This window comes from Rhodamnia argentea, chromosome 3 (assembly GCF_020921035.1).
Source record: "Rhodamnia argentea isolate NSW1041297 chromosome 3, ASM2092103v1, whole genome shotgun sequence".
NCBI lineage: Eukaryota > Viridiplantae > Streptophyta > Magnoliopsida > Myrtales > Myrtaceae > Rhodamnia > Rhodamnia argentea.
In genome coordinates this window covers 25,050,421-25,072,802 of record NC_063152.1, presented here as the reverse complement: position 1 = coordinate 25,072,802, position 22,382 = coordinate 25,050,421, and the positions used below count along the sequence as shown (strand labels likewise).

At 40.1% G+C, this 22,382-nt stretch overlaps 3 protein-coding genes and 1 long non-coding RNA gene across 4 annotated transcripts; 3 read left to right on the top strand and 1 right to left on the bottom strand.

Annotated features, from left to right (window-relative positions):
* The first annotated feature begins 7,740 nt into the window (after positions 1 to 7,740).
* LOC125314268 (exocyst complex component EXO84C-like) lies at positions 7,741 to 16,291 on the top strand. Its single transcript, XM_048276194.1, is given in 9 exon segments — positions 7,741 to 8,139; positions 10,447 to 10,541; positions 12,470 to 12,765; positions 12,768 to 13,513; positions 13,765 to 14,289; positions 14,610 to 14,798; positions 15,489 to 15,625; positions 15,717 to 15,983; positions 16,034 to 16,291. Coding segments are annotated over 9 exon segments (2,367 nt in total). The 5' UTR covers positions 7,741 to 8,043; the 3' UTR covers positions 16,050 to 16,291.
* On the bottom strand, positions 10,756 to 12,680 carry LOC125314269. Its single transcript, XR_007197826.1, has 2 exons — positions 12,131 to 12,680; positions 10,756 to 11,010 (listed from the first exon to the last, which is right to left on the bottom strand). It is a non-coding gene; the product is annotated as an uncharacterized LOC125314269 (long non-coding RNA).
* A 452-nt stretch (positions 16,292 to 16,743) lies between the features above and the next one.
* On the top strand, positions 16,744 to 18,493 carry LOC125314239 (uncharacterized protein PHLOEM PROTEIN 2-LIKE A4-like). Its single transcript, XM_048276067.1, has 4 exons — positions 16,744 to 17,114; positions 17,791 to 17,912; positions 18,018 to 18,428; positions 18,462 to 18,493. Exons 1-3 carry the CDS (start codon positions 16,923 to 16,925, stop codon positions 18,388 to 18,390), a joined length of 687 nt encoding a protein of 228 aa, XP_048132024.1. The 5' UTR covers positions 16,744 to 16,922; the 3' UTR covers positions 18,391 to 18,428; positions 18,462 to 18,493.
* Positions 18,494 to 19,684: 1,191 nt separating this feature from the next.
* On the top strand, positions 19,685 to 22,154 carry LOC115754048 (CAX-interacting protein 4-like). Its single transcript, XM_048276401.1, has 3 exons — positions 19,685 to 19,805; positions 20,219 to 21,253; positions 21,906 to 22,154. Exon 2 carries the CDS (start codon positions 20,238 to 20,240, stop codon positions 21,246 to 21,248), a length of 1,011 nt encoding a protein of 336 aa, XP_048132358.1. The 5' UTR covers positions 19,685 to 19,805; positions 20,219 to 20,237; the 3' UTR covers positions 21,249 to 21,253; positions 21,906 to 22,154.
* Positions 22,155 to 22,382: the final 228 nt, after the last annotated feature.

The following is a 22,382-nucleotide window of genomic DNA, read 5'->3' as shown; positions in this document are numbered from 1 at the left end:
CATTTTTGTTGAGGTGAATTGCACTTTGACTATTCAAAATACAAAATGTACTTCTCTCGATTGTGACCCGCTTCTTGCAAAAATTTCTTCATCCACAAGTGCTCTTTACATGCTTGATTATAGAAATATTTTCCGCTTTAGCGGTAGACGTAACACATTTTTGCGATCGGGATTGCCAAGAAACTTCTCCCCACCAAAGTCATTAGGTATCTCGATGTGGACTTTCTTGAATCCATCCTCGGCCATGTACGCATACGCAAAACCTTCTAACAGTTTTACCATTACTAAAACATAAACAACTATTAGAAATGCCTCGAGATACACGAGTATCCATTTGACAATCGCCTAATGTTGCTTACCAGGATTGCATAGGAACACCTTACTACACCAATTGCATAAGCGATAGCGGGCCTCGTGCATCTGGTTGCGTACATTAAACCGCCAATTGCCGATGCATAGGAACCTTTTCCATTTCATTCTTTTCCATCTCACCTTTTGGGCATTGTTCTACCTTTAACTTGAAGTGGTTTGCAAGTGGAGAATTAATGCTTGGGAGCTATTCATGTTGAATCTTTCAAGAACTTTATTAACATACATGTCTTTGAGATAACCAAAGTTTACGATTACGCCTCCATGCCAAGAATTTGTTTCGCGTGTCCCAACTCCTTCGTCGCAAAGGCCTTGCTCAACTCTTTCTTTAGGCTGTTGATCTTGCTTTTATCACGACTAACAATGAGCATGTCATCAACATTAAGTAGGAGAATGAGGATATAACCGTTAGTAAATTTCTTGACGAAACATGCGGTGATCGGTAATGGTTTTATTGAACCGATTTTCTTCCATGAATGTATCAAACTTTTTACACCACTTGTCTTGGTGCTTGCTTGAGCCCGTAGAGACTCTTCCTTAGTCTACATACAAGATTTTCTTTGCCTTTGATTTTGAAACCTTCCGGTTGTTCCATGTAAATCTCATCGTCGAGGTCTCCATGTAAAAATGCGGTCTTCATGTCAAGTTGCTCGATCTTCAATTTTAAACTTGCTGCTAATCCAAGAACAACACGAATAGATGACATTTTAACCACATGTGAAAATATCTCTTTGACGTCAATACCTTCTTTACGAGTGAATCCCTTCACCACCAGCCCTAGCTTTTATCGCGGTTGTGAGTTACCTTCTTCATTCTTTAGTCCGAAAACCCACTTGTTCTTGAGTGCTTTTCTTCCTTGTGGTAATTTGACTAAATCATAAGTATGATTTTCGTTTAAGGATTTCATCTCCTCTTACATAACTTTAAACCACTCCTCTTGTGCTTGTGGGTCATGACTTCTTTGTAGCTCTTCGGTTCTCCCCTGTCGGTGAGCATTACATGCTCATTAGGAGAATATTTATGACTAGATTGTCGTTCACGGGTTGATCTCCTCAATTGAGGGTCCGGTGGAACCTGTTCATCAATTATTCGGGTTTAGTTGAAGTAGTCTCACCTTGAATGTTGGATTCGGTTTGCTCCTTTTTAGAATGATTGGGAGAATTATGTGGACGAAGATCAACGGGATATTCGCTTTGTTGATTGAGATTTTTGTGTTTCTCAAATCTTCAATTGTTTGATCTTCAAGAAACACCACGTCCCTCGCTTCCTAATTATCTTCAGATTTGACGGGATCCCAAAGTATGTAGTCGAACTCTTCATGAGCATAGCCCAAGAAGATGTATTAGCTTCGATTTCCCCATCAAGCTTTGATCTCTCATCATTGGGAATGTGAATAAATGCTTTACAGCCAAATACCTTCAAGTGATCGTAAGAAACATGCTTACCGGTCCAAACACTTTGTGGCACATTACTCGTGGAGTGGAGCCGAAGGTAATAGATTGATTAAGTCAATCGCCGTCCTCATTGACTCACCCCAAAAATGGTTAGGCGACTTTGCATTAGAGAGCATGCATCGACTCTCTCACGGATGGTTCTATTTATCCGCTCTGCCAATACCGTTGTGTTGAGGTGTTTTTGGCACGATTTTTCCAATCTAATTCCGAAATTTTTGCAATAACCCTCGAACGGTCCTCAATACTCACCACCGTTATCCGAGCATACACACTTCAATTTCTGCTGTTTCCCTTTCAACCTTCATATGAAATTGCATGAAAGTTTCATGCACTTGATCTTTAGTTTTCAAAGCAAATGCCCACACCTTTCTAGAGTGATCATCAATAAATGTTACAAAATAGAGAGCACCTCCAAGTGATCTAGTTTGCATTGTACATACATCGGTGTGTATCAAATCTAGAATTTCAACTTTTCTAGATGGTGGGGAAGTACGAAATGCCACTACGTGTTCTTTGTCCCATAATGCGATCCAACACAAGTATTTAACGGTGTACCTTTAAATCGGGTAGGAGTTGCTTTCTAGTAAGAATATTGAGTCCTTTCTCACTCATGTGCCTGAGTTGTCTATGCCCGTTGCAACCCTCTCGAGCGCTCTCGAGTGCGAGGGTGCGCTCTCGAGTAGGCTAGTGGGTCGCCCTCCGATCCGGTGTATGTGGATTTTGGATGCGGGCCTCTCCCCCAAGGCTCATTACCCAAATCACAATGGAAGATAAAATCGAGTCGACCTTTCAATGTGATTTAGTGACATGTGCTACGTGTGCATGTCTCGAGTCACCACCAATCATTTCTTGGAAGGTATGATTGAAAAACCCTATCAAATAGTTAGAAGCTTATATTCGATTACGAGAACCGGAGAAGTGGGATCGGGGACTTAGTTACTTCAATTATCGTAATTGGCATCTTTTTGGTACCTAAGTTGAATGAATTTTCTAACCTCATGATTTCATGCGAGATGATTTGGGGCATGAATCCTAAATCTAGGAGTTCATGCATACATGAGTGATAAACCTAGCAATCACAATCAATCAAAGTAAATGCGCAAATTAAGGAATCTATAACGTGCGGATAAATCGCATCAAATCATCAAACATAATCAACATGACATATCTAATAAATCCCTAATAACTCGAGGAAGGGCACTCAAAACCCGGGAGGAATATTGAAATGATTTAGAGGTGATTCTCCCATGAGGGCAAAATCATAATTTTGAGGAAATCGGAGGATAATTTGCCGAAAAGAGAGAAATTATCATTTTGAAAGAATCGGGAGCCCAGAAAGCATCGAAAATAGGATTGACCAGTTGATTGTGGCCATTTCCTATTTTTCGATATTTTTCACGAATTTCTCGGAATTTTTGGAAACAATTTACCCTAAAGGGGTAAAATGGTCATTTTAAAAAAGAGTCGGGACGTGAAAACCCAAAAATAGAATTGACCAGATTTGAATGTGGTCATTTCCCAATTTTTGGGAATTTCGGAAATTTTTTTAGAATTTTCGAGATAACTTTCCCTTAAGGGATAAAATCATCATTTTCAAAAAGGAGTGGGACGCGAAAATCGAAAAATAGGACTGCCCGGTTGAAATGGTCCGTTTCCTAATTTTTGGGATTTTCCGGAATTTTTGGAATTTTTCTCAAAAGTTTCCAATTTTTTTTAATTTTCAATGATTTTTCCTTTTCTTTATTTAAAAAAAGAAGAAGAAAAGTCAACTGGATTGGGTCGGGTTAACCCGGTCCGACCTCACGCGCACCGAGCCTGGCCCACATGGGTCCGGATCGGGCAAGGCAAAAACGGTGCCACCTCCGAAATTTCATTTTTGAATTTTCGAAATTTCAAATTTTCATAAAATTCCCGCCTATTTAATCCTACACCACAGAAAATGATAGATCCAGACCGTCCGATTAGAAATTAATTTTTTTATTATTAGAAAAGCCGATGGATTGTCAGGATCGCGACGTGTGGCCAAACCTGGGCCACACGATTGCAAATTTTTTTTTAAAATTTTCGAAAATGAAAATGATTTTTATTTTAAAAAAAAGCAAGATCGGGACACGTGGCACGAGTACCACCGTCAAAACTAAATTGCTTCAGTCCGTTGTTACCGAACGGAGACCTCCCCGTCAAAACTAAATTGCTTCAGTGTCTTTTCCCCGCAAATCTAACAGAAATTTTTTTGGTTGTCTTTCTCCAGCTGGCGTCAAGGAGACCTCTTGGACACTCTGCTTCAATGTAGTCAAAATCCGTTGGAGTTAGTTGGTGATTTTTTGCTTCCAGGTCTCGCGCCGTTCACCTCCTATGCGTGCGCAAAAAGGAGTTGGAAAGGCCACATGGGAGCTCCTGCTACCGAGTTTGATCAACGGGTTGACTGGGTCAACTGGTTGACTTGGTCAACTTTGTTTTCTCCCCTTTTTTTTTTTTTTGACGTCAACACCAATTTCACCCATTTCTGCAAATTTAAACCCAAAATTGGATTCTGCCATACGAATGTTATCTAGGTGCCAAGTTTGGGAAAATTTGATTTAACTTTGCGCAAAAATCCCTAAATTTCAAGATTAATTTGAATGTAAAATCTGTCCAATTAGGGTCCTTAATGACTAATCTGTGCTAATTTAACCTCACCAAAGTGTTTAGAATGTCAAAAAATCTATGGGTCAAGGTTTGTCTATGCATGGGTTCACTCTTAAAATGACCAATTTGACCATAATCGGAAACTGGGGATTATATTGGAAATGCAAAGAAGTCCATTTTGTGATCTGCTCAAAAATTGAAATTGATTGGATCAAAATGCAATTAAGGTTGTTAGAATCAAATGTCAAAACTTCAACCTAGTGAGGAACAGACTAGAAGGGCCTCGAATGAATTTTTTCGCTCAATTTGGGTTCACATTTGTGAAGACTCATGTGATCCCATATTGAATTTTTCAAATTTTCAAAGGACAAAATGAAGAGGGGATTAAAATAAAAATTTTGGATATTTTTCCATATTTGTTTGGCCAAAAATGTTATTTTTTCGTAATTTTTGTGTATATTTCTAATATACGAAAAATACTAAAAATGTGAAAAATACAGAAAATTATTTTTTTATTCAAAATTGGTTCCTTAAGCTTGACCAAGGTTTCTAAAGTTTATTTTTTAATTTTATGAATTTTTATGGATTTTTAAAGATTTTTCAAAAGAAAAACCGATTAAAAATCAGGTGACAACAATGCCATAAGTCGATGGTGATTCTTTTTCCCGTTACATTCACCTCTCCTCTACACATCTTTGCTTGTGTGATGTAGAGGGAGCTAGCCTTTTCTCCTTTGGCTACCACCGGATTACCTTTAGTGAGTTTCCATTTTTCATCACTAAAGCAATTCTCGTAACCTTCATCATCAAGCTTGCCGAAGATATAAGATTGAGACGTATGTTTGGAACATGTCTCACATCTTTGAGTAATAGCCTTGTATCCAATGTTAGTCTCCAAATAAATATTACCGATACCAGTAATTTTGGATGCACCGTCTTTTCCCATCTTTACAAAGCCGAAGTCTCCTTTGGTGTAAGATGTAAAAAAGATCTTGACGGGCAATAACATGATAGGACGCGCCGATGTCGACTATCCATGTCAAATCTTGGGATGCAAGATTAATGAAATCATCACTTTGAATAATAATTACCTCATACTGCAACATTTGCGGAATCATTCGTCTAATTCTCATCACTTTTGTTGATACTATGATTCTTGGATCTTTCTGCCTTTAGCTTTATGCATTCTTGGATAAAGTGCCCTAATTTACCGCAATGATGGCACTTCTTGTCACGTCTAAAATTGGATTGGGACCTTCCTCTTTGTTGGTTTCAGAAGTTCCAACTTTTGCTCCTCCTTCTACGTTCTTGATTATCTTGTCGGCTGATGACAAGAGCCTCGAACTCCAGGTTTTAATCCGCCCTCTTTCCGTTGGGATTCTTTATTCAATATTCTATCTCTTACCATATCCATGGTAAGTTTCTTTGTCGGGAGGCGGAGTTCTTACCGACCGACACAACTAGTGTGTCCCAGCTATTTGGTAAAGAGCTAAGTAGCGACAACGCCCGCAATTCACCATCTAATGTCATTTTCATAGAGTTGAGTTGATCTACTATACCTTGGAACTCGCTCATGTGTTTCGAGACATTGCTCCCATCCTTGTACTTCAGATTCACGTCGTCGCATTTGATTTGCTTTATTTTGCGCCGTTGTCCTTGCGTACATTTTCTCTAATTTTTTTTTCCAAAGAACACTAGCATCATGTTCATTAGCAAAATTTTGAAAAATGCTTTGTCAATTCATTGTCGGATTTGAGCAGCGCATTTTCGATTTAGCACCATCCACTTGCCTTCGGACATGGTTGTTGTTTTGCTATCATCTAATGCTATCGATTTGTCTTCTACTTTGGTATCGGATATCTTGATCCCTAGTGCTGGTTTCTCCATTGACATCACGATTGGTTTCTAGAGATCTTTAATATATAGCAAATCCTCCATCTTCGGTTTCAGATTGCATAATTGAATGCGGTCAATTTTATCATGTTGCCATTTTTCTCTTCCATTTAATTCCGCACCAAAAAAAAATGATATATAGAAGAATTGGCTTTGATACCACTTGTAGGGGGGAAAAATGATATTTGCGGAGAAAACCCTAAATAATTTTTCCACTCACATACGTGAGAATTAAATAGGATAAAAATATCGACGTAAAAGTTGTAAAAATAAAGAATAAAGAATAAAGAACACCAAAATTTTAATGTGGAAACCCTTCCAATGTGAAGGGAAAAATCACGGGACGGTAGTCCACTCCAAACCCAAACTTCTACTATAGCAAATAATGGGATTACAACTTCACCTGAAGGTAGATCTCTCACTTTAATTTGTGGATCTAGATCTCTCACAAATTAGATAATTCGCTCAAAGAAAAACTCTATTGGAAGAATAAAAGCTGTTTCTTCGACTATACTCCGAACTTCTTGCTACTGTTTTCTCCATTGTGAACGACTCCTATTTATAGGAGGAGATGCAATCTCAATTGCAAAATCTGAAAGATCGCTTTTGATAATCTTCTAATTCCATAAGATTTTAAAAGATCACTTTATCTCCCAAATTTTCCTAAATTCGTATCACTTGGAAAATCACATCTGATGATCTCCCCATACCTCTTGATTTTGTACGACTTGGGAGATTGCTTTGATTTTTCTCCCGATATCCCCCGATATTCTTTTCTTTTCTCCTTTTTTTTTTCTTTCTTTTATGTCATCTACTACACATATTTTACATTGTCCTCTCTAATTGTGAGGGACTCAACAGGTCGGAAGAGAGAGAAAGAGAAAGGGAGGATGCCTTTGATACTATTCTTATTTCACATGATCCAGGAACTTCCATAACATTGGCGAGATTCGGTTTCCGAGACGGCAAAGGAGGTGGTGGCATACTTGGGCGTGTGGGTGGTGTGAAGTCAGACTTCCGGAGATTTTTCTACATGGACGGTGGACGGTGGCACAAGTACATGAATTTTAAGAGATTTGTCGTCGATGTGAATCGAGCTCGGGATCTTGCAGAAGATAGACGACCTTTTATCACTAAGCCAATCATTTTGACAGTGCCAACTACTATCGCCGATCGGTTCGAGTTGGGTCGAGAGCGTTAAATCGGTTTTGAAACACGCTTTGAACTAGGGTTACAACAAAATGCAGGAGCTTCTCGTAGTTTTTTTGGTCTTTTTTTTTGTACTTTCTTTCCTAGTATACCAACGGGAAAATGATAGATGGTGTCATAGGGGCCAATTGGAAAGACAAAATCTTAGATTTCTTAACAGACATATATATATACACACACACGTTAGTTGCCACATGATGTCTCGCTGGTGAGGCTCGCTCGCTATCAAATCCATTTCGTTCTCAGCGTCTTGTCCGACGGAGCCGGGAGGGGTCCATTTTTCGTTCTTCAGTTCAGTTTCACTTCAGTTCTTGCTGCTGCTTGTGTAGTCGCGCTCGTTCCAAATCTCGACCTTTTCCCTCGTCAAATTTCTTCCTTTCTTGCTTTCGCTCGAACGATCCGTGAATTAGCAGCAGCTGAGGAAGTGGGCAAAATCCGAAAACCTAGCAGCTTAGTGACAGGGGAAGAGAGCGAGAGAGAGAGAGAGGGAGATGGAGAGCAGTGAGGAAGATGACGACTTCCCATCCATCGAGAGCATCACTTCACAGTCCAAGATCGACTCGGTTTATCAGTCTCGAACTGAAAAGGTCTCTCTTTTTCTCTCATCTCTCTCTCTCTGGATTTTTCATCTTCTTGTCGGATGTCTCGGAATAGAAATTTCTAGTTTCGGAACTCAAGTATGTTTGCTTGGCTGAAGGATGCGAAGTTCTTCATTCAATAACAGGTTGTGTAACATTTTGTTTGTTCCTTCTAAAGACCATCAGGATTTGGATGTTCTTCTGAGCTTTGCATTTGGGCATTTGTAGTTTTCTGTTCTTGTTCTCCAATTGGTATACTACATTGGTCTCGATCAGTTGAAATATCTGGGGTTTGTTGATTTGTGCGACGTTCTGATGAATTCTTCCATAGAGATGAAGAGGGAAAGATGGTGAAGCTATCTTTTGGGTCTAAAACCGCAGAAGTGGGCGCCCTATGTCAGCACTCTTTGTACTCCTATTGGAATTTTATGTGCATATTCTTGCTGCTGGAGTTCTTCAAGCTTGTATTGAGCTTGCTGCTAGTTTGCTGGGTGTCGTTTCTATGAATCCCGACTACTGCATTTACTTCTCCAGGGCCACAAAACTAGTAACTTCCTTCGTTCTAAATGAGGTGCGAATGTTCAGTGGATGATCAACCACCTACTTTGTGGTGATCAACAGACTTCTCATGCGCCTTTTGTTAGATGAGAAAAGTAGTGTTTCTTGTTCACCGTAGATCTTTAAAGTTACGCCAATATGACTGGGGAATTTGTGCTTATGAGGAGAAAGATGGAAATGTTGGTCCATCTCAATAATAATCTCAGCATGTTGCTTTGTGGAAGAGCTAGTTCCTCATTGTTTTTGAAAAAATTGTTTAATTGGCCTCCTTTTTTATTGAAAGTTTCCATGGCGCACAATTAAAACTAACTAATCTAAACAGTGCTTGGAGTTAACTTGTTTCATTAAAAGTTGTCTCGAAACTTTTGTTATTGTTGGTGCAGTTATTGGTGTCAAGCCTAAATGGTCATGCCATTGCTTTAGCGCCGTTTGCTCATTGGTTTAGAGATCTACAAGTGGATATTGTGTGTACTCTGATTGCTTGTCCTAATTTGGTTCTTCCAGCAAGAATGCTTCTGGTTGATGTTATGTGAATTGCTGATAAAAGCTGTATTGTCCTGACTGCAATTCCAAGACCGATCTTGCTCCCTTGAAAAATGACTCAGATGGGCATAAATTTATGTCCAGAAGGGCATGTCAACTATATTTTAAGAATCAACTGACTTGGTGAAGTTCATCTCCAGCTTAGAGTTGGGATTTAGTCCTCTCTCTTGATGCTTAAGCACTGCATCAAGTGTTAAGATGTTCTGGAACTCATAGTCTCAAGGCACGTGTTACAATTGGGGAGAGTCCACAAAGTTTGCATTTTTTTTTAGGAGCCACACTTTTGTAGCTCATAGCAGTATTTAACACAACAGCTTCTTGCTGTTGCCAAGAAAATGACATCGTTTGCTTTTGTTGCTATACAAAGAGATAAGACATCATGTATTGGATTAAGTTAAAGGCCTGAAAGACTCGAACTCCTCAATGAATCTTTTAACTCAGTGCAGAATCACGGTTCACTTAGTCTGAATGTATGATATTTTATTGAATCCTGTAGATTCTGGTAAGACTATAGCATGAACAATGTGTCTATTCTTCTATATCTAGTCATGTGAACAATTTCAATTCTCACTGTTTAACTCAATTTTTGAAAGATGTTGTTCAATTCTGATCATCTCCAAAGGCATACTTGGAGGTCATAATAAGCGGTGTATCAATGCTATGTCCTTGTGTCATTTGTATAAGATAATAGCTTGCGACTTAGAAAATGAATGTATCGCATTACAGATAAGCTAAGTGAATGACTTCACTGTATGACGATTGTACGTCAAATGGGATAAAACAAGATGGGATTGGGACAACCAGAATATTCACCTGTTCCAAAACTAGCTCTACCCAAATCAGCTAGACATCAATGCTTCCGTACTTAATTGATAAAATTGTCCTAGTTTTGGATACATTTTTTGACATTATGGTTCAGTATATTCACCAGTGTTGATCAATCGGTTAAGAACTGGACCTGAACCTATCAACTATGCAAGCACTGTATTTGAGACATACTGGGCAGTATAATACATCTTGTTAGCCTGAAATTTTTTTACTGTGTTGGCATCTAAAGTTGCTGCTGATTTAACTTATGTATTATGGATTTTCGACTAAGGTGTGGAACCTTTGGAATTATTCTTTTTGATTCCTGCAGTTCTGTTTTTGCTTATGATACTGGAACTGCAAGATCATGGTATCTCATACTATAATCACGTCTATTGTATGCTGCAGGGCATTAGAAAGCTTTGTTGTGAACTCTTGGATCTGAAAGATGCAGTTGAAAACTTTTGTGGTAACATGCGCACAAAATACCTGGCTTTCTTAAGGTAGTAAATTTCCGCAATTTAACCTGCCTATGATCCTAAGAATTATCTTTAGTGGTTCGGCTACCATTTTGTCTAGTGTTTATTTCTGGCATTACCATGTTTGAGATTGCAATAATCTGCAAGAGTTGTGATTTTTTTGCCTTTTCCTTTTTTACAAAGGTTTTTGCAACTATTTAGACTCTCTGTTCTGAGATTCGTTTTTCTTTCTCTCTGATTCCTCTTCTTTTCTTTTTTTTTTGGTAATCAGTCATCCTATTGACTTTTCAAAATTGAATTTGAAATGCATATGTTTTGAAAGAAATAAGTCCACCACTGATGTCTGTGTATGAATTTATTTTCTTGCCAAGAGTTATTCTGGTTTATGTATGGCTTAAATAACGTCTACTTCCTGGCAAGAGTTATCTTGGATGCTTTATATAACACGTTAAGTTAGTTGAATTTGGGATGGAAAGCTGTACTTTGCACATATCTTTTTTTATCTCCATTCTAAAAAAGGTAAATCGTTTCCTTGACAGAAAGGGTCTTTGTCTCGCCCTGAATTGATCTTCCGCTACCTTGTGAAAGAAAACATTGTAAGTAAGTAGCATCTATAATCTATAAAAGAATCAATAGCAGCTAATAAAAGAAAATCGAGTAGCTTGCGGGCTGGTTGTCATGGCTTTTGCTTAAACCGCGTGGAAAACTTTGCTTTTTTCTGGTGCAATAGCGAAAGCAGTATTCCATCCGCGCAAACAGAGATCGAAACGAAGATGAAAAGAAGCAGGAAAAGAAAGGACGTCATGTCGGTTGCCGGTCATCTCTTTGGAGAAGAAGGCTCCGACAAGAGTGAGCAAGCACGCTCTTCTGAATGTGGTTCAACATCCAGGGCGCTCTCTATGTCAATACCTTCCGTTGTAGTGTTTTGTGAACTCAAAGAATAAGAATATTCCAGGAGTTGATTCTACGAAGAAAATAGATTCAATAGATTAGATTAGAATAGAGAGGCTAGTGCCACTTCCATCGAAAAGTCGGATGTTTTCACCCAGCCAGCTAGTCTTGCTTACTTGGTGAGAGCCTTATGTGTTTAAGGTAAATATATCTTCATTTGCAGGGATAGCGCGGCACCCTGCTAACGGTCCGCTGTAGCAGAGTAAGCTGAAAACGCCCTTTAGTTCCTTATACTATTGTACTAGTAGGGCTTGCCTATTTTTATCCAATAGTCAACTTCACTTTCCTCGACTAAAAAAGGATGGACGTACTCTCTGCCCCCAGCAAAAGCAAAGGACTTCGTTGGAAGAATAAAAACCTCGACTCGATCAAAGAACTGAAACCCCCATTGGCTCTCTTTGCCGCGAATTCCCCGAAGCTAGGTTTGAATTGTGACTTGCAACTAGAGTATAGGAAAAAGCTTCTCTTTGATAGCGGGGGGTTCAGAAAGGATCTGATCGTAGATAGAGACTGAAACCTGTGCGGGGGTATTAGCTAAATCCAAGTCTCCTATAATTGCTTCCTTGGCCCAGCCACGGTTTGCAGTAACAAAACCTTTCACTTTTGATTTAATTCATTCGGATGTCCTGGGGGCCATCCCCAATACCTAAAAAAGGTGGTACCTTTTTTTATCTCCGTTCTAAAAAAGGTAAATCGTTTCCTTGGCCATACAAATTCAGTGGAATGTGTCAGTGATGTGATGGAGCGTGCAATTTTGTACAATTTGGAAATCCCATTAAGTATAAGCAATTAAGCATATCAATATACTAACATTTCTTGAATGAAGTAGGAGAGTTTTTCTTTTAGTTTGTGATTACATATTATGATTCTTTTATTCAGGTTCTGTGAAATAATTTCCTCATTTGTAAAGTTCCATTGCTTTATTGTACTTAAGGTATCTCTTTCCTTTCTAAATGTATAACTTGGGCAATGCATGTACTTATATATGCCTCTGATTGCAGAATTTCAGAGGAAGTTGTGGAGATGAAGCATGAACTAACTGAGATGCAGAAACACATTTCTTCCCAAGGTTTGCTTGTGCAGGATTTGGTGACTGGTGTCTGTAGCGAATTGGAAGATTGGAACAAATCTTGCAGTGTGAATGATGTTGCTGAGGAAAACCCTCTGGTTTGTGAAGAACAAGATTCGACACCAAGTGTGCTGTGTAACGAAAGGATGATACTCTTGGACAACATTGATGTTCTCCTGGCTGAGCACAAAGTGGAGGAAGCAATGGAGGCTCTAGTTGCAGAAGAGAGAAAACTCCAGAGCTAAAGGGCTCTGCTGACAATTTATCTGAGGAGGCACACTCATATAGATTAGCTTTCCTGGAAAGAAAGGCAACAGTTGAGGATCAGCTAGTTGAGCTTGCGGAGCAGCCTTTAGTTAATATAGATGAACGTAGAAAAGCACTTTCTTTTTTGATTAAACTTGGGAAAGGTCCTTCAGCTCATCAGCTGTTGCTGAAATCCTTTGGTTCCCGTCTCCAGACGAGGATTGATGTTTTTCTTCCTTCATCTTCTTTGTGCCCAAGAATATTTTCAGCCACACTAGCTAAACTAGTATTCTCTGGCATCTCTGCCATAACAAAAGAATCAGGTTTGGTATTTGGTGATAATCCTGCTTATACCAACAGAGTTGTTCAATGGGCAGAATGGGAAATTGAGTATTTTGTCCGTCTGGTTAAAGAAAATGCGCCATCTTCTGAAACAGTTTCTGCGTTACATGCCGCATGTCTCTGCATACAGGCAAGTCTTAGTTACTGTTCATTGTTGGAATCACAAGGCCTTAAACTCTCGGAGTTACTTCTGGTGCTCTTGCGCCCATATATTGAGGAAGTATTGGAGCTGAATTTTAGACGGGCTAGGAAAGCAGTTCTTAACCTGCTAGAAAGCGAAGAGAACTTGCCAGTGTCACCCCGCTTTGTCTGTCCACTATCTGCCTTTGCAACATCATCTGATGATGCTCTCATTGACAATGGACTGAAATTTATGTACATTATTGACGTAAGTAATCTAGTTTCTCCCTCCTCAGTTTTGTTTTCTTATGACTATTTTATCTTTGTACAAAAATCACAATAGCTGTCATAAGTTTGTAAATTTTCATATAAGTATCCAACTGTTGAATAACGGGACCTCTTTCTTCCTTTTTTTGGGTCAAAATGAGTCATACTAGACTACATTTAGTACTCTTTGAGAAGTAATTTTCTTGCATTGTGGTTGCTACTTTGTTCCTGCTCATGGATGTTCCTTTGCAGGAAATACTAGGACAGCTGACTCCACTTGCTCTCGTGCATTTTGGAGCAAACATTTTAAATAGAATCTCACAACTATACGATAAATATGTCGATGCTCTGAACAAAGCCTTACCAGGTCCATCCGACGATGACAATCTTACTGAACTTAAGGAGCTGTTACCCTTCAGAGCTGAGACGGATTCGCAGCAGCTTGCGCTCCTGGGAATGGCTTACACTATTTTTGATGAACTGTTACCAGATGCCATCTGGAACCTCTGGAATCCACAGAGCGAAAGCAAGGAACTAGTGGCTGGAGCCATGGAAAATGCTTCTCCTAGTACACCCCTTCCTGTGGAAGTAAAGGAGTGGAGGCGCCACCTACAACATTCGTTTGACAAGCTTAGAGATCATTTCTGCAGGCAATATGTCTTGAGTTTCATCTATTCAAGAGAAGGGAAAACACGATTGAACGCACAGATTTATTTGAGTGAGAGTGTGGAAGATCAATATTTGGATTCTGATCCCCTGCCATCACTTCCATTTCAGGTTCTGTTATTTCCAATATAGATGTCCGTAGTTTTCTGCCTGAAAAAGAAAGTTCTCTTCTTGCATGTTTAACCAATCTATTAGAATTTTTTCTTGGTGGCTTGTGCTTCTGGCTGTCTTGTGTCTTTATCTCTATTTTCCTTATGTTTGGATGATGCTTGGTAACTACAACATTTTGAGAGAGAAGAGCACGACTTCTAACATAAACATCACGGTGCAAGAAACAAAATATTTTGATGATGCTAAAACAAATATAGCAGCTCTTCACCTTATTTTCTTTTCTGATGCTTGAACAATATATCTTGATGATTTTGCTGCAGGCTTTATTTGCTAAGTTGCAGCAGTTAGCTACTGTAGCTGGAGATGTTTTACTTGAAAGAGAAAAAATACAAAAGATATTGCTTGCCAGGCTTACGGAAACAGTGGTGATGTGGTTGTCTGAAGAGCAGGAATTCTGGAGTGCGTTTGAAGATGATTCATCTGCTATTCAGCCACTTGGTTTGCAACAGGTATCTGATCCATGACATTTTTCTCCTCTCTATAAGAGTGGATGGACTTAAAGTATGTTGAGATGAGCTGCTTCGAGAAAAATTTGCTGGAGGTCACTATTTAGATATTTTTGCTTCCAGCACCAGAATAACTCCTACACAGGATTAGCGTGGTCCTTGATTTCCATCCTTTTGCTGGTGGCACACCTATGGACATTGAGTTTGCCTCGTCTGAAGCCTCGACATAAGATTGTTAATTCTGTTTTCGTAACTGATACTGCTTTAGTACTAGCAGGGCACAAGCTTATCATAGGATGTCGGCCAGCTATTATTCGCCACTTAAGTACTAGTTTTAACAATCATAACACTATATGCAGCGGTGGATTGCTTAGAACTCATGTTATGTCCAGATGACTGGGAAATTTGTGGCTTCGTTCTCTTCATCTGCTGAGCAGCTGATATTTCGATCATGGATATATTAGATCCCAAATTTAAAACTGCATAGTTTCAAACATTTACTGGTCTGTCTCTCTTTCAAGTAAGGTTTTTTCTAGCTCTTGTCCTAAATAGGTGATACAAACTATTTATTTCTGCAATCCGTTGTTCAAATAAAGCAAAATCCTTTGCCATCTACCCACTTTTTTCAGATTATTCGGGTTTGAAGATAACGCGATACTAATTTGCTCTGGCCATGTGATTGATTTGATGCAGTTGATTCTTGATATGCACTTCACTGTTGAAATAGCGCGCTTTGCTGGTTATCCATCTCGGCATGTGCACCAGATTGCATCAGCCATCATTGCCCGAGCAATCAGGACGTTTTCTGCTAGAGGCATAGACCCTCAGAGGTATCATTCAATGCTCTCTCTCTCTCTCTCTCTCTCTTCCATATTACTTAAAAACTAAATACTGCTTTCTCCTCTACTCCTCTTTTTGTAGTACCCTCCCGGTGGATGAATGGTTTGTCGAAACGGCAAAATTGGCAATAAACAAGCTTCTAGGAACATCAGGTTCAGACACCTCCGAAATTGACGAGGACCACATCATACATGATGATATCATCTCCGATACCGACGAGACTGCTTCTTCCCTTTCGACGGTCGAATCCGTCGAATCGTTTGCTTCTGCGAGCATGGGAGAACTTGAAAGCCCCATGTTCACCGACCCTGAGAGCGAAGATATTTACGTACATACCCGAGTCATCTAGTCATTTCATCGCTGGTAGATAAAAAGGTAGGAGCTCATCATGTCCCGTCTTTAGCTTTTAGCTGACCGTGGCCATCGGCCAAGTACTATATCACAAGGTAGATTGATCAAGATCCCTTGAGTTCTGAAACTTGAGACTGGCATTCCTCAACAGGGGCGGTGAAGTAGATGGGAATTCATGAGGGACTTCATGGGGTTTTAGAGTATAGGTTGGTGCTTTGTACAGCTCGGAGTTGTTGGGGATTCGTCAGCAGTGTATAGCGTATTTAAGCACTGCTTTAGTACTTTCACTACCAGTTACTGTCAAATAGAGCGGCCCCTCTCTCTCTCTCTCTCTCTCTCTTCCCTCCCCCCCCAACCTAACAATTCGGAATCATACAATGATACGTTCCTTTTCATCCTTTCTCCATGACAAAATGCGGTAATACGGCGGGAGATTGAAGGAATCCAGAACGACACACGAGTTCCGCCACCGTTTGTGATTTGATTGATATTAGAATCATAAAATGATGGTCTGGCATTAGTTATAATTGGCTTCCAGAGTGTTTCTTGATAGTTTGGTATAAACATAGTTTTCAGTTCACTAATAGAAAGTTAGTTCCCTTCCCAAGTTGTAACGCCACCATGTCATACTCTCCCTCATTCCAGCACAGCACATCAGATTGCATTTACTCCAAGAACATGCAGAAAGACCGTGCTTTAGTATAACCTTTTCTTCAAGGCCAATCAACGAACATCGGCTTTTTATCCCCTTGAAGATGGGCTAAAGATGGAAAAAGGCGTTTATTCCATCTCAAATTCATCCACAAGAAGGGAATAAAATCTTTTAAAAATCAGTTGTATTTTTCTTTTCAAGAAAGAATTTTGTTCTCATCAGAACAAGATGCTACATATGTAGTAGTGGAGAAAGAGGGGAAGCTTTGAGAAACGAAAGAGAAGATGGGAACAGGGTGGTCTCAAGGAGATGACACACAGAGAGAGATCACCATAACTGAAGAGAATTCCAAACCAGAGAGAGGATCAGAAGCCAAAGGAGAAGAGGGTCATCATCCACATGATTTGACCGAGTCTCATTCACCACCAATTCCTGATCAGCTCTTTGCTGGTGTTTTCTTGAACAATAGGACCATGGTAAGTCCACTCCACTCCATATGCTTCCCACCCTTTTTCCCAATAATTAGTAAGAACAAGTGTGCCGGAAGTCCTAAAATTTGTTACGAAAGTGCAATTGAATCCTGAAACTTGTCGCGAAAGTGCAATTGAGTCTTAAAACTTTCCAAAAGTGCAATCAAGCTTGTCAAATTGATGAAATCAAGTCCGTCCGTTGATTGTACTTTTTGAAAGTTTTATAACGCGATTGCACTTTGAGAACAAATTTTAGGACTCAATTGCACTTTCGCGACAAGTTTTAGGATTTCCAGTTCACTTATCCCTCATTAATACATATTATGCCATGAGAAATCACTTCTCACAACAAGACAGTGATTATGAATAGCAATTGAACATTAAAGATCTCTTGCTTCTTAACTTCCTACTAATCTATAATCTTCACCTATAAACACTATGCAAAATAAAGGTTTGTTCTTTGCTCAAATCCACGCCGAAAGACCCATGATCGTCGGAAGCGAGATTATAGTGCTCTAGTTTGCTTGCTTTTTACGTATGAACTTTCGGTAATTAAAGTGCGTCACATGGACGGTGAATTATTTCTTCGAATTAACTTTTGATTTTCGATTAGATAGGAGAAGCTGGCGAGCAAATTAGAAAATGTAATGTTTTCCTAATTAAATCATTAATGTTTTGGCAGAAACACTGGGTTGAAAAGGAATCGAAGAAGAAGTGCTTCATGTTATATGCACGAGGCCTCTCTATCGCCTGGGCTGAGAACAACACTTACTGGCGATGGTTTGCCGAGAAAGATGCACCCAGGTGAAAAGCACATATGATTTTACCAATCCTAATGAACTCATGTCGTTACGCTGCTTAATGATGTTTTGGTAATTCCCCCTAACAACCGCGGTCAAAGTTTCGCAGCGACGAAGCCCCGGTGGAACTGGCCGAGCTGCTCAATGTGTGCTGGCTGGATGCGAACGGCAGGTTCGACCTGTCGAAGCTGTCCCCGGAGACAACCTATGAAGTGGTCTTCTTGATCTTAGTACGATCGTCGGGTTACGGGTGGGAAGTTCCGGTGAACTTCCGGGTGAAGCTCCCGGGCGGGAGGAAGCAAGAGCACAAGGAGAATCTGAGGGGGAAGCCGAGGGAGAACTGGATAGAGATCAAAGCAGGAGAAGTGAGCACATCAGAGTGTAAGGAGGGAGAGATGGAGGTGTCCATGTTTGAGATTGAGGGTCGGCACTGGAAGAGTGGGCTTGTCCTCAAGGGTGTTCTCATTAGGCCCAAGAATTAATTAATTAGTTAACTAATTAAGTAATTAATCAATAATTGGAGAGGTTTCTTTTCTTTTTTTCCTCTTTTTTTCGATAAGTAAAATACTACACTCTCCAACTATAAATAACATCATGTAAAAGAGCTTGGAGGTAGAAAACTGTGACGATGAAAATAATACTCTTGAGTTACTCTACCAGACTCGTTTCATATGTCGAATGCCAAATCTGTCCGAGGCATTTGCCGAATACACATGAGAATAAATGATCATGTGTAACAAATCGATCCGATTCATGTATGGCGAGCCTTTGAAAGGGGCACTGTCGAGTATTCACACTACATGGGGACGATTTGGGCGGTTCTCGCACGTCGATAGCAACTCGAGACCTCATTGATTTCGGTTTCGATTTTCGGACTCAAGACGTTACAGACGGAAGGTGAAAAATTAATGTTTAGAAATAATATCGACATTATTTTTGGCCAATCCTCCCATGGTCTTGTGATTCAACCGAAAAATCGAAACTAATCTCCTTGTTAAATCTGAATGATGAACGGGCGTCCCACGGGGATTGATAAAAAATTCTCGCCCATACGATAAAAGATTTCCTACTTTATGTTATATTAGTAGATACATAATATTTGTAAATACTACAAGATAAAATTGGCCCAAATTTCCGATATGGTAGAGAAAAATAGTTTAAAATTCACAGTTAAAGTAGTTAAAAAAAAAACCATTCAACTATTGTTTTCCGTATCTGTATATTCTTTTTTTTTTTAATGAGCCTCGGCACTTGTGCTAAGCTTGCAACTTCGGAGTTAGGTAGAAACTTCGGAGGTTCAAACTCATTAGGCCCGATTCGACCCATCCAGGCCTGCCCAATTAATAGGTCTAGTCCCGATTCTATTCCAAATCATTTTCCTTTCCATTTTATCATTTTTATATTAATTACACTCCGTTACCTTGCGAGTTTGAATAGAAGTCAAAATGTGATTGTAATAGGATTTGACAAAGGAAAGTGAAAAAATTGACTACTCCGTTTGTTTCGTGGAAAATAAATTATTTGAAAAACTTTTTCTTAAATGAAAAATATTTCTACTGCCCATGAAATTTTTCAAATATAATTTTTTTTCGATAATGAAAAATTTAACGCAAGTCATCATCGTTAAGAATTTATTTTTAAATTTATTTTCGTGAAATAGAGCCGAAGATTGGGCCTCATGGGCTTGTTTATTAGGCGAAAGCGGAAACGGATCATAAATTGGGCCGGCTCCGACCCGACACATATCGGGCACATAAAAACCGGAGATTGTCCCCCTCCTACCTCTCTCTTTTGGTTCAGAAACTACTGGGGCACGGCGAGTTTCAAATTCTTCGTTCCAGTAGTTTCTCTTCGTCAACCGATCCGTCTTGACCCATTCGAATTCATCAGCTCACAGGTAAAGCCACTATGGATGATGTTTCGATGATCTACTCTTTCTGATTTCAATGTTTCTGGGGTGGGTCGGATGTAGAATCTGATGCTCGCAAGCAAAGCCGATCAATTCTACGTTCTTCCCGTCTTGATGAGCGTCTCTTTCGATGTTGATGGGCCTTTAGATGTAAATGGAACTTAATCAGAAAGCTCTCGCCAATATTATCTACAGTTAGGGTTTTTTCTACATCTGGCACCTGAATTTTGCAGCTGGTATCTTGGCTAGGGTTTGATTTGGTTGTTTTGAAGCCCTGTTTCACCGTTCGATTTCGAGTTTCTTTTTTCTTGTTCGTTCGGGTGAATTCGTTGGGATGTAGAAGAAATTGGATGAAGGGTGTTGATAATTTTTCTTTTTTCCTGTTTGGTTCTCCTTCATAGGGCTTGATCTGCTTCAAAGATGCCGGCCACTGCGGGAAGGGTTCGCATGCCTGCGAACAATAGGGTTCACAGTAGTGCAGCCCTTCAAACCCATGGTATATGGCAGAGTGCGATTGGGTACGATCCTTACGCTCCCAACAAGGATGAGTCGAAGAGTTCGGCTCCCAGTAAGGCTGCCGTTGCGGAGCCCGAGGGCGAGAACGCCTATGCGAGCTTCCAGGGTCTGCTTGCCCTTGCCCGTATTACTGGGTCAAATGCCGATGAGGCCCGTGGCTCGTGCAAGAAGTGTGGCCGTGTTGGGCACCTGACATTTCAGTGTAGAAACTTCTTGAGCGTGAAGGAGGATACGGAAAAGGACCCGGAGGCTGTGCAGGCTGCGCTTGCATCTTTAACTGGGTTGGATAAGCTGAAGGGGAAGGCTAACAAGCTGAATGGCAAGACTGAAGCAGAGAGTGAGGAGGATAGTGAGGAGGATGAAAGCGAGTCTACAGATTCTGATGTGGACTCAGAGATTGAGAGGTTAATTGCCAAACGCCAGGGGAAAAAGGTCAGCAGTAAGGGTAGCGAAGACAATTCATTGAAGAAGAAGAAGAAGAGGAGGGATGATTCGGAAGATGATGATGCGGACAGTGATCCTGGGGAGAGAAAGAAAAGAGGGAGGTCAAAGAAGAGAAAGAGTGGAAGGAGAAGAAGTAGTCTCTCTGAGGATGAGGATGAATCAAGAAAGAAGAGGAGGAAGGAGAGGAGAAGGAAGAGGGATGAGTCATCAGATGAGGAGGAGCATAGACGGCGGCGCCGGAAGAGTAAGAATGAGAAAAGGAGGAGGAAGAGTCGTAGACATTCAGATGACTCTGACTCGGACGAATCAGGTGATTCTGGTAGGAGGCACAGGCGGAAGAGCCGGAGGAGGGTAGCTGCATCTTCTGATTCTGGAGCGGGTACCTCAGATGACTCGCGTGTTGGTAGGGATGCAAAGCGATCTGGGAAGAGTAGCAGAAGATACCGTCATAAAGAGGATGAGTCTAGCTAAGATAGGTAATTACTTACACTTGGCTGTTTAGTTTAATTGATATAATGCCACTGTCTAATCCGAGAATCTGATGCTAAGAACACTTTTATGCTGCAGAATGTCCTTTTTATAATAGAATGTAATCATAGGTGCTACTAGTGTTTTCTGCTAGTGAAACACGGTAACGATAACTGTACTATAAAAGCTTTCCTGTACAAGATCTACCTGTCAATTGTACCCTTACCTTAATATCAAGATAGCGCTAGTCTGTGCAGTTTATTGCCTAACTAGCTCAGTTTTTTCCTCTCACCATGCACGGGTTGGTTTATTTTATTCCTTTTAAAGGGTGATCATAAGGTTCGTTTGTGGAGCCACGGCGGTGATTCTCGTCTCCTTAAAATGAATTTGATTATTGCATTTTGAATGTAGAGTACGGCTGTAAGGATTCTCAGTTCGGCAAATGAATATAATTATGCCTATTACTGCTCAGTTAATCTGTAGAGACTCCTTGTAATCTGAAGAATGCGGTCATTGGGGTTAATAAGTCACTTGGCTTGGTGTACAGAAGCCAAAACGTAGTCTTGCTTTGTGATAGGTAGCTTGGGGAGGTAATAATTGCATGAGATATATGATATCTGATGTGGTCTCCGATGCTGATGATATCTTTTGAAACTGCAGATTCGGAGGGTGATGCAGAGGATGGCGATTGAGCGACCTGTTGTGTGCATTGTTGAGAAAGCGGAAAAGAAAAGAGTGTGCAAGTGTGTGGATTTATGTTCTTGCTCCTCTTAGTATTCGTTGCACTTTACTACTGTAAGTGTGCTAATGGCTTTGTTATCGTATCTACATATCCATGACTTATGGGTTGTTGGACAGTATATTTGCTACCTGCATTTTATGAATAATGTCAGCTCTCGAGATTTCTCTGACTTGGGGCTCTTGGAGGAGCAATAACTAGAAATTTGGTGTCATGGAAAGGGAGAAGCGTTGTGAACTTCCTTTGCAGTTGACTTGGCAGGAGTCTCAGCATCATACTATCTGCTGCCTTGGGAATTGCGATTTGCTAGTACTTCCTTTTGTTGTCTGATCCTAAAAAAGGAAAAATTTCCTTCTGCTGGGTTCTCAAAGGCAAAATTGTGTCCAAGCATTGTCATG

Bases quoted from the DNA above. Each gene is read 5' to 3' on its own strand.
- LOC125314239 (XM_048276067.1), top strand. From the start codon at position 16,923: ATGGGAACAGGGTGGTCTCAAGGAGATGACACACAGAGAGAGATCACC. The intron at 17,115-17,790 runs GTAAGTCCACTC...ATGTTTTGGCAG, and splicing joins TCTTGAACAATAGGACCATG to AAACACTGGGTTGAAAAGGA. The intron at 17,913-18,017 runs GTGAAAAGCACA...AAAGTTTCGCAG, and splicing joins GCCGAGAAAGATGCACCCAG to CGACGAAGCCCCGGTGGAAC.
- LOC115754048 (XM_048276401.1), top strand. From the start codon at position 20,238: ATGCCGGCCACTGCGGGAAGGGTTCGCATGCCTGCGAACAATAGGGTT.